The 12,347-nt window shown below is 37.7% G+C and overlaps 1 protein-coding gene across 2 annotated transcripts in view; it reads right to left on the reverse strand.

The window, feature by feature from the left end:
• Positions 1-12,347, reverse strand: part of Vps8 (vacuolar protein sorting 8 homolog (S. cerevisiae)) — a 211,019-nt gene that overhangs the window by 150,842 nt on the left and 47,830 nt on the right. For both annotated transcript variants that reach the window (XM_005383304.2, XM_013513539.1), the window contains 3 exons: positions 9,592-9,672; positions 5,151-5,321; positions 654-728 (listed from right to left, as the gene is read on the reverse strand). In XM_005383304.2, coding sequence (XP_005383361.1) covers positions 654-728; positions 5,151-5,321; positions 9,592-9,672 — 327 coding nt within the window. The remainder of the gene's footprint in view (positions 1-653; positions 729-5,150; positions 5,322-9,591; positions 9,673-12,347) is intronic.

Raw genomic sequence — 12,347 nt, forward strand, 5'->3', positions numbered from 1 at the left:
CTTTCTTTCTTTCTTTCTAACAGTGCTGGGGATCAAACCCAGGGCTTTGTACATCACTGAAATTTTTAATAATAAAAAGTGTTTCTCCATTTAAATTGAAAATAAGTAAAAGCACAGGAACAAATTGATATACAGAAAGTTCCTATTCCAATGTTTTCTGTTCTAAGTCAAATGCCTCAAAGCAGTTTAGTAGATGTACCCTAAACTACCTAAGCTAAACACCATGTCAATTGTATGATAAATATACATGATTAGGTATCCTCCTCACCATTAAAACAAATGTCAAGGAAGGTTATGAAAGTATATCCCTGAATCAAGAAAACAAGCAACTGGGTGTGGTGATACACACCTGTAATCTCAGCACTCTGAAAGGCTGAGGCATCATGTGGGGGGGACCCCAAATTTAAGCCTAACCTGGGCAATTTAAAAAGACTCCATCTCAAAATAAAAAATAAAAAGGGCTGGGGATATAGCTCAGTGCTAAACATCCTATCTGCTAAAAGTAGGAAAGAAATCAATTAACTAAAAATCATGACTGCCTAATGTTAAGTTTTGGACCACTGCTGATCAGTGCGCATTTTACAAGACACTATCCCTCTTTACCAACAACTGCCTTATACACAAATGCCAAATGACAGAGTAGAAGAACTTACTTTGGTCCCCAGATAAAATATCTGACCACCACAGCTACTGATGGATTGGTAACAAGCCTTCTCTCCAACCAAAGCCTGAAAAAAAATTAACAAGGTAAAAACTGCATGCATTAGAAGCTTCATTATGTTTTAAAGACTGTTGACTATAGAGTCAACATTTTAAGTCAACATGGTTTCACTGCACTAGTGAGCAGAGAAAAAATGCCAACTACCAATCTGCCAGTGGAAATGCTACAGAAAAGACAAAGCTCAAGAAGTAATTCTCTACTTACATAAAGAGCCCTTCTATTTTTCAGAATAATGTGGAAAGCGAAGAATGATGCCAATATGTAAATCTGAAGGAAAATCGTGGCAACCTGCGCTTTTTACATAGACAGTCACTACTTCTGGCAAGGAATGGGGCTGACTGAAAAATAGTACCTCCCAGTTCTCTGAAATAAATATCAACATAAAACCCAAGAGCAAAACATGAAGACAAAGCACTGTATTAGCAGAGCCCAGCAGCATAGAACACACACTCACTGATAAAACTGAGTCACAGACTTTGGCTCTGTCACTTCCAGGTTATGATATTAAACAAATTTCAAACTTCTGACATTCAGTTTTCCCATCTTTGAAAAACCCTGGACAGTTTTTGTGAGACTTAAACAGGTTAATAGTTAGCTACCTGTCAAAATGTATGTGGCCAATAACTGAAAACTGTGACACTGTTTCGTAACACTTTATTAGGAGAACTTAAAAATGTATACAACCGTAGAAAGAATAATCCCTGAATATATCCACCAACCAGCTTCATCAATGATCAACTCATCACCAGTACTGTCTCATCTATATTTCTACCACTTCCCTACAGATTCCAGATTCTGCAAATTTCATCTATGAAAATTCAGTATACATTTTTTAAAAAATGAGTCTTTCTAATATAACTACCACTCATTAATATACTTGGAAACATTAATATAATTCAAAATCGAATATCCAGCCAGTGTTTGGACTTCAAATTGTGTAATGGCAAATGTTGAGATTTTTCTTTGTTGTTTTTATGTATTTTATTTCCCAGGATCAAAATCACAAATCTCTTAATCTAAAAGTTTTGCCTCTATTCCTTCAATCCTTTATTTCCTTTAAAGTTTATTTGTTGAACCAGCTGAAACATTTATTCTACACTTTCCTACTGCTTGGATTTTGCTGGCTATCCTCACAGGACTGTTTAATATCTTCCTCTGCCCTCTACATTTTCTCTAGGAGGCTTAGTCACATTGAGGGTGTTTTTGTTTTGTTTATTTGGTTCGGTGTGGACGATGGCAGTATTGCTTTCAATATGATGTTAACTGTAGGATTTTTGTAGTTGCCCTAGATTGTGAGTTTGAACAGTCCCCCCGGCCCCTGAGTCCTAGTTTGCTAAGAGTTTTTAAACCAGGAACAGATACTGAATTTTGTCAAATGCTCTTTCTGCATTAATGGAGAAAATTTTATCGTTTTTCTTTTCTACTAATATGGTAAATAACATGACTTTCAAATGTTACCTTGGTTAAACATCATTTACTCTTGATTTATTACTTTTTTTCTCACTGTTGATATTTATTTGGTAGTATTTTGTTAGAGATTTTTGCTCATAAGAAGATTAGTCTGTCTACAGTGTTCTTTATTAAGTCTTTGGTTTTATTATCAGTTTACCAAGCCTTGTAAAATGACTTAAGAATAACCTTTTCTATTTTCTAAAAGACTTTTGTGTAGAACTAGTATTGTTCCTCACATTTGTATCTTTTTAATATCTTCCATGCCTCTATTTAACTTTTTGGACATACAGACCATAGTTTTAATAACTATCATGTCTTTGCTAATTCTAACATCTGTGTTAGGTCTGGGTTAGCTTTGATTTTTATCCTTACTATAGATTATATTTTTCTTCTGATTTCCATGTCTAATAATCTGACCAGAGGGCAGAGATTGTGAATTTTGTATTTTGGGTTCTAGAAATTTCTATTTCCTATTATTACTCTTATGCTTTGCTCTGTAAGACAGTTATTTTACTTGGAAATAGTTTCTTTTCTGATCTTGCTTCCAGGATTTCTTAGGGGGTACCAGAAGAATATTTACTCAATCCTAATTCCCTACTACCAAGACAAAATGCCTCTGCATACTCTACCAGGACCCTGTGAAGCATGAAGCTGTCCCTTCTAAAGGTTGGTGTGATGCACACTCTGCTTAACCCTGGGTGGGCACAAGACAGAGTTCCCTCAAAACCTTTTCACTGGTTCTTTCCCTGCCCTTGGGTGGTTTCCTTATATGCATTTTGCTAACCAGTAGTCTGCCCAACTCTCAAGGACACTCATAATGTTCTCTCCAGTACTACAAACAGTCCTACAAACTCGGCCCACTTTTGAGTTCCTGCAATCTCACTTCTGTTCCTCACCCCTGGAGTCCTCCAGGCTCCAGGTACATTTGTCCTCCTGAGCCACAGCCCACAAACTCTCAGGGTTGGATGCTCAGTCACTGTGCTCAGATCATTTGTTCCCCAGTTTGTCAGAGATTCCTGTCTATCATTACTGATGTCTTGAAAACTACTGTCTCTGTTTTGTCCCTATTATTAGTATTACCATTACATTGGTTATTTTAGGCAGAAGAGTAAGTCCAATCCCCACAATTCCATCTTGGTTAAGAGTATAAAATCGAGGGGCTGGGGATTTAGCTCAGCGGCAAAAGCGCCTGCCTGGCAAGCGCAAGGTCGTGAGTTCGGTTCCCGGTACCGGAGAAAAACCAAAAAAAAAAAAAAAAAAAAAGAGTATAAAATCGAAGTCTAATAGTATTTTTAATGACCAATCAAACACAAGAAAAATATCTAAGTATAGGATAATAATTATTATTACTTCATTAGTAATGACAGTATAAATTCCATTGCACTACCATTTCCTATTCTGGATTTTCTTGGCTTTTAGATTACAGGACTGAAAGACCCTGTCCTAAGTATTTTATGCTCTTAAGTTATAATTATGAGAGTGGTTTAAGCAATGCATATACATCATGCTGCAGATACTCATTAAGCATGATCATCATTACTAATTAAGAAATTACCCAGGGAAGTCTCACAATAGTCTAATTTCCATGTTTAAAGATTCGTGATTTAGGAAAACAGAAGACTACATTCAGTGATTTAACTACAAACTGCCTGTACTAATTGCTTAATGCCATTATTGTAGTTTCCTATAACATGATAATACTGTGGTTGGTGGTAACTTTTGTTTGTGTCCTTCTCCCCTGTAGGTTTCTGTATTTCATCTATCATCTATACCTAAAGAATCTTCTGTCTTTCTCTCAAAGACATCTTTGCCTTTCAACCCCACAGCTTTCATACCTGGCCAAGCCTTTATGCTATTACCCAAATAGTTCCAAAGCCTCAATGTTACGTGCATAATTATTAGCAGGCCTGAGAGATGAATGAAAGAGGGTTCAAAATAGCATGCTTTGCCAATTATATTAGGGAAAGAAACAAAGATTTTAATACATTTATAATCACTTTTTAGGTCTCAGACCTAAAGTGAACATACAGCACAATGGCATTCTAAGGTTACACACTGCACATTTCTGCAGATAGGTATCTGGCCACTTGGTTGTCTATTTTTACAACAAGGCACACAGCATTCTTGGGTGCCATGGCCTACACTCAATGACATCAGAAAGGGGAGCATTCTTTAAGACCTTCCTTCCTTGGGCTGAGACCTAATTTAGATTCTTACATGAGTAAGGCTACTGACAGAACACTGGCCACCTAAATGGGACTTGGAAGACTTTTTGAAATATCAATATTTCAAAGTTAGAACACTTCCCTAAGAGAAATGTCAATAAGTATCATAATCCCCATAGTTCCCTGAACCCTTGAGTAACTTTTGTATGCATAAAAAGGATCCAAACTCACACTCGGGACAGATGCCTTCGTGACACAGCCCACCTTCTTGTTTGAAGGTGTAAGTCTATGTTTACTTTGCAACAAATGCTACCTATATTTCTACACAGCCATCTATGTGTCTTGACTGAACTTCTTCATCAAGGGCACCAAAAACTTGATGAAGAAGGGCAAAGGAATTGAGCTGGTTTCTCACTGAATCAGGTTACAGCTCTGTTTACATTAAAGGCAACCTGTCTCTAGTTATTTACCCTTTAAATCTACAAGGCTTATTGCCACCAAGTTAAACTTCTTTAAAAACTTTCTATTTTTATAAATTCTTTCTCACAAATTTTCAATTTCTTTTTTTTAGTTTAAAAATTAGAACTGTGGTATTAAGTGAAATTGTCACATTTCTGAAGAAAAGGTAAATGGGATATTGTTTTGGTTTGCATTCTTGCATACCTACAAATGCATCCACATCTACATCAACCCAGTCGTTTTTAAAGAAATACCTCAAAACAAGAAAATAAGTCCTCACATTTCCTATTTCAGAAAGAAAAAGCAACATAGCAAATTTATCAAAGCAAAACTAAGATAATGGGTTACCTTACCAGTGCCTGGCTAACATTCCCTCCAGTGGCAAGTGACTTGAAATGGCTGCTATTATAAACCAACTGAACTTCTGAGATCTCCACTGTTTCCAATTCCTCTTGTGTCTGGCGGTCAATCACATGCAACTTCTCCACACTATCTAAGAGCACAACTGTGCGTGAGTTTATCCACTGCAACGCAAGCACAAAACAAAATAAAAATGAAGGCCAGCTCACATAATCAACTGGGACAAGAAGAAAACTTGACTACTCAGTTACACTGCATTGAGAACCTTATCCATTTAATGACTTGCATGATAACACAATCACAGCACAAAATACTCAGGGACAGTCCAGAGAAAACATAGTACTGACTTTTAACAGTGTTAAAACGACACTTTGAACCAGGCATGGTGGTGCATGGCTGTAATCCCAGCACTCTGGAGGCTGAAGCAAAAGGATCACTGTGAGTTCAAGATCAGCCTGGGCTACACAGTGAGTTCAAGGCCAGCCTGAAGTATGTAGCAAGACCATGCCTCAAAAAAAAAAAAAAAATTTAACTAATTTTAAAATGACACTTTGATAGGATGAGATGACTAAGAGCTATAATAGAAAGATTATAGGACATATGAGCTTTGTAAGTTTTTTTTTTTTTAAGCTGTTGGCACAAACAACTTCAGGACACTGACAAATCCCTCATTTTTATTTTTTATGTTAGTGAAAATGAAAGGACAAATGAAATTTCATAAACCTACCTGATCAAGCACCGATTATTAGCACTAAAGTGATACACATTTTAAAATAGGAGTTATGTGCAAAATATATTTCCTTCCAAACTTCTCTAAATATTACTCAAAGTACTTCCTTGTACTTTCTCTGATTTTCATGTTAACATATTTGTATGACCTATTCCATGTTATCAGAGATTATTTGTATAATGCCATAACAAAGATAACCAAATTGAAAACAGATTGATTTTCTCCTAACATATGCTAAAGTTATACATTATACACTGGCCACTATAAAGTTCCTCCTCCAAAATCTCTCTCAGAAATGGGGAATTTGATATGCAAATATTTTACAAGGAACTCTTACAAGGTATTTTCTTAATTATTTTCCAAAACAAAACATCATTTAGGAAAGGCACTTTGACCTTATAAAACTTTAAATCAGCGCTGGCTTTTTTAGATACTTTCCAAGGTTGCCTGGCTAAAACAGAATCACAGGTACAACTGAGCACTGGTGTCAGCAGTACACATGCTAAAACTATAACGACACAGAAACTACCAAGGCCCCTGTGCAAGGCTGGCATGTGAATTTGAAAAGCATTCATATGTTTTTGAAAACTGGCAATATCTGGTGCCAGCTGGCTAGGAACACACAAGAATTTAGAATTCTAATGTGTGACATTGATGACTACTGCAAAGCCACAGCAGCCCCTTATCAGGGGGTCTCCCCAGTTTGTTTAGCAAAAAAAGCAGCAAATGGACAGTGGTCCAGAGCCCTGGTGAGTAGCGAGTGCATCAGAATACTACTTGTAGATTATGGAGACAAAGATGCAGTATCTGTGAGGAACATTTATTCAACTAGTGACGAGTTTCTCAAGGTTAGAGCTCAGACATTCAGGTGCAATCTTTATAGCTTAAATTAGCCAGGTGGGGAAATCCCTTTGTTTGGGATGAAAAGGTAATACAAGCTTTTAGTGATTTTGTACATAATGCACAGCAAAACAACCTGGAATGAAAATGCACATTGTTTGCTTTGGGCTCAGTACACAATGAATTGCTTAACGTTGTGGATCTACTGACACTCTTCCAGAGTGCATGCCATGTTTTGGTAGAAGAGAGACTTATAAGGCTGCTAAAACTTCAGAAGTCTCTGGAGTCTTCTGTTCAGCTACCTTCTTAACATTATTCTACATATGATATGCTATGGTTTGTGTCTAGATGTCCCCTCAAAGCCTCATGAAGTCACAGAGATTTTTCAGAGAGGGCTCAAGCTAGAGTGTGTGACTGATTTGTGGTGAGGTGCTGGATCAGTACACTGACTGGATTGGCACAGCCCTAATCCCACTAGACTGGATACAATATAAGGGACAGAAAGAGGCTTGTCCAGAGGGAATAGGAGATTTATATCACAAAGATTTGCTTCTAAAACTTTCTGAGTTCCCATAGAAGGCTATAATACGAGGCTTTAAAACAACTGTGTGGCCAGGCGTGGTGGCGCACGCCTCTGATCCCAGCACTCAGGAGGCTGAGGCAGGAGGATTGTTGCAAGTTTGAAGCCAGCCTGGGCTACAAAGTGAGCTCAAGGCTACCCTGAACTGCACAGAAAGACCCTGTTTCAAAAAGACCAAAAAAAAAAAAAAAAAAAAAAAAAAAAAAAAAAAAGAACAAAACAACTATATGCCACACAGTTATAATACCAGCACTCAGGAGGCTGAAGCAGGAGGATCACTGCAAGTTCAAGGATAGCCTCGGCTACACAGTGAGACCCTATTTCTAAATAAATAAATATAAATAAATAAAACTGTGAATGTTTCACATATTAATGACTTTTCAGACTTTTATGTTCAGTTAACAGAAGATGAAGCTGAAATTAGTCACCTTTTGGAGAGATTAAACGATAGGAAAATGAGGCCCCAGAACTATACAGGCCCTTTGCAAAAGGGAGATATACTATGTGTCATTTTCTCAGAAGACAATTTATAGTATCATGCTATGGTCAAAAACAAGAACCTCACAGCCTTTCTGTGCAGTTTATAGATTATGGCAGTGTTTCTGTGGTCTATATGGACAAAATCAGTAGGCTTGACCTCGGGAATCCGCTGTTTCCACAACTGTACCTTCACTGTTTTATAAAGGGACTTTGGTTTCTGACATAGACTGCAAGGAAGTGACAAGTTACTTCTCCCAGAAGACTGATGACGCTCAAATAAGGTGTGAATCTGTCATATTCCAAGACAGATAGGAAACTATTCTTGCGAATGAACACATGATCATAGCAGAAGATATGATTAACAGGTATATTTTCAGTAAAATATCTCAAATATGTTTTTCTACCCAAATAATCAAAGGTGACTATGGGAAGTCCACTAACAAATCCAGACACTGACATTTCAGTATTTCTTAAGTGGAATAATCCCCAAATGGACTGAAGATGGTAAAAGCTTATGTCACAGTGATAGGTGGACCTAAGTATTTCTGGTGTCAGTTTGCTGACACTGAGAAACTTCAGTATTTAGAAATTAAGAGTACAAACTGTTGGAAAGCAGACGATAGACTGGGGTGATAGCATCTGCTGTCCTCATATTGGAAGTCCTTGTATGATAAAATATAGAAAAGGTGGACACTATTATACAGTACATATCACTAATAAAAATGAAGATCATCTTTTATCTATCAAGCTTACGGACTTTGGAAATGTTGACTGTGTGGACCTGAAAATGTTTTTTTTTTTTTTATTTTTTGGTTTTTTTTTTTTTTTCTTGAGACAGAGTCTTTTTATGTTGTTCAGACTGGCCTTGAACTCACTGTATGGCTCATGCTGGTCTCGAACTAGTGATGATCCTCCTGCCTCAGCCTCCCAAGTGCCGGGACTTCAGGCTTGCATCACCATGCTGAGCTCCAAAAACCTTCTTGAATAGTCAGTCCTCTGAGTTTCTGTTAGTCCCATGCAAGCCTTTCTGTGTTGCCTTTCAGGATTTAATATTTCAGAAGGTACATGTCCTCAACAGGGAAATGACTATTTTTATGAAATAATAACAGGAGATTTGTTGGAAATAACAATATTAGAAATCAAAAAGGATGTTTGTGACATCCCTTTAGCAATTGTTGATTTGAGCAGTAAACGTGAAAGTATTCGTGAGAAAAATGAAGAAATATTTTAGTATTAGTAAGCGCTATCTGCTTTATGAGAAAGATGAGGCAGAGATCAAGGGTCCTTTGGGACCTCCAGTCCTGACTTAAGAAACCAAGTAATAAAACTGTATAAAACATTAGTTTGATTCCCAGTATCAAAAAAAAACTATATGTGGAACCTCCAGTCTTTTTATGGGAAATATGAGCCATTTCCTTATATTTAGGGTTGACTATATTCATGTATATACACAAGGACAAGTTCAGAAGTACACAAATGTGTTTTTAGAAATAGTAGGTAAATGATCCTGAATAAACACACCTATTGTTCTTCTGAACCCAAACTCCACTTTGAGAGGCATTAAAGGAAACTTTGCCTAATCCTTCCAGTGTTCAGAAGAATCTCAAGCCAAAGGACAGTAATTATGTGGCATCGAACAAGTTCTGACTTTATTCAATTATTACAAGCAGTACTTCATGCTATCTACATTCGTATGAACTTAGTGGTCATAGTTCATAGCAGAAATCCTGGTAGCTCTGATGCACAATGGATGCAGAATAACTGTATGAAATAAATGGAGACATTTAATTTGAACAACACTCACAGTAAAGTTGATGAGATCATAGTACAGGTGAAGATACTTTTGCTTAGTAACATGTATTGCTCCAGATTCATCTCTCTTAACCTGATGATGAAATGAAAATAACCAAAGCATCAGTTATTAAAGGACTTTTAAAAATATGTAATTATACTCCACCTAGGTAAAGTATGATTCCCCATTCAGTGCAGATAAACCAAAAAAACTGATAATTAGAGAAACTACTTCAGAAGTGAAAAAAGATCATTTTCTCTATGATCTATACCAAAATACAAGGAATGTCTGGCTAGTGGTATACTTGCCTGTATTGGTAAATGCCATAATATAATTTGACATTTCTGTCACAACTCAAAACAACCTAACTTCATCATATCAATAATTATATTTAGCTAGAGTATAAAATGGGATTGGTGACATGGTGTAGTAAGCCAAACAAAAGTTCACTGAAAACAGGAAGGGGGAGGAGGAAGAGAAAGAAGATGAGGAATAAGAGAGGAGGAAAAGGAAGAAGAGAGGAGGAAGAGAAGCAGCAGCAGCTATAGTGACAAAACTAGATTTTTTGAACTATGATAGTGTAATAGCTCACATAACCCAAAATTTTCCAAAAGAATCTCTAATATTTTATGGGTAGGTGTGTACTTATACACTACATAACGCCCAGTCATCCCTGTACTTTATTTTCTCCACTTCTGCTCTAAAGTAATAGAATGCTGAAGAAAAAAGATAAAGCACAAGATACACCTGGCCACCTGAAGTTCATCACATTCAATTCAGCTTGTTTCCTTGCACATTCCCCTCAGTACTGCACTCAATGTCTTTAAGTCTCAATTCCACTTTGCCATCAAATCCTATCACTTGCAGTAACTTAACTGGATACCTTAATGAAAAACTCAGATTGCTTCATGTGAGGCCCTTCGTACAGTGCTGTCATTACTAAATCACTTGCCCTACCAGAAAGGGTGTTCTGGTAAAATGAACATAAGATCTAGAGCCATGTGTTTAAGTGTAAGTTCCACTATTACAGCTATATGACCAAGGGCAATCACTTATTCTTTCTCAGTTTCCACATCTGTAAAATGAAAACAAGTCAATACCAAGCGGTTTTATATGCTGCATATGTCGAAAGTGTTTCATAAACTCGGAAGATCAATGCCAACATTACCTATTCCCCTAAGATTTTCTAAAATCCTTAAAGAAAATCCCTTCACCTATATAAACTCTAATTCCTCCCCCTCCATCACTATTTAAAGTTGCTCCTCCTCTGCTGGCATATTCAGTCACTCTTCTTGAAAGGCCTTTTTTCTTTTGCTTTCCAATATGTTTCTGAATTCCCCATCTTCAAAATAAAAATAAAAACCAAACATGCCCACCCCAAAGAAAGCCTCTCCTTAGTTTACTTCTTATAGACACTATGTAACCATACTAAGTCTGTTTATCTGGAGAACTATATTTCTTTAACAAAGCACTACAATCTAACCTGTACTCCAGCCCACTGATAAGTAGTCTTCTAAAAAGGTTCTAAAGAACTACTTCTCCCTACATAGGGTTATCTTCTCTTCAGTCTTCCTCTTTCCTAATCTTCCTCTACTATGAGCATGACCCTGGAACTGATACTGTACTGAAAGCTTTCCTTCTGTCTTCTGTGTGAGGCCATACTGCCCCATTTCCCCTTCTATGTCTATGTGCCTTTCCTGTTTCCTCTTCTTTCTCCTTTCCCTTGTATGAGTGTCTACCAAGGTCATGTGCTAGGTTTTATATAAGTGTCCCCCAAAGGCCTATTATTAAAGGGCTGGCCATCACAATTGGAAGGTAGTGAAATCTTCAAGAGATGGCCTTGATGACCTTCAGCTAGGCAAGGTCATACACACCTATAATCCCAACACTCTGGGAGGCTGAGGCAGGAAATCAAAAGTTTGAGTCCAGCCAATTTAGTAATTTAGCCAGACCCCACCTCAAAAAGTAAAACAAAGGGTGGAGATGTAGGTCAGTGCACAGGCCACCCCAAACTCCAGTATGGGGTAGAGAGTGCAGGCTGAGGTGCTCAAGGGAGGAAGTTAGGGCAGTGGGCGGAGGGGTATACCACCCTTGAAGGGGATATTGGGACCCCAATCCCTTCCTCTCTCTCTTTTTTGCTTCACTTCCCAGCCACCACCTTTGGTCTACCACATGCTACCGCCATGATGTGCTGCCTTGTCACAGGCCCAAAAGCCATGTGGCCAAACGGCCATGGACTGAAACCCTCAAAACTGTAAGCCAAAAATCAATCTGCCCTCTTTTAAACTGATTACCTCAATGATTTGGTTACAGCAACAGAACACTGATCCACACATCCTGTATGCACTAGCTTTTGATTTTCAGAGTTTCAACTATTTTCTCTATCCTGAAATTCTCTTTTGTACTTGAAACCTTCCATCTACTCATAGAACATCCCTGATAAAACACTTGACAGTCTCAGCTTCATTCCTTTCTTCTCTTTCCTCTCTTTCTCTTCTCTCCTTTCTCTCTCTCTCTTTCTTCATCGTTGTTGTTGTTTTGTAGTCCAGGGGACAGGACCCATGGCTTTGTGCAAACTAGCGAAGCATTCTACCACTGAGTTGCACCCACACCCTCCTTATCATTTTCTACCCTAACAATCTCTCTTGTAATATTTATTCTAAAATGCAATGATAGGGGCTGGGGATTTAGCTCAGCGGCAAAAAGCGCCTGCCTGGCAAGCGCAAGGTCGTGAGTTCGGTTCCCGGTACCGGAGAAAAACCAAAAAA

This window comes from Chinchilla lanigera, unplaced genomic scaffold (assembly GCF_000276665.1).
Source record: "Chinchilla lanigera isolate Chin_1 unplaced genomic scaffold, ChiLan1.0 scaffold00019, whole genome shotgun sequence".
Classification (NCBI taxonomy): Eukaryota; Metazoa; Chordata; class Mammalia; order Rodentia; family Chinchillidae; genus Chinchilla; species Chinchilla lanigera.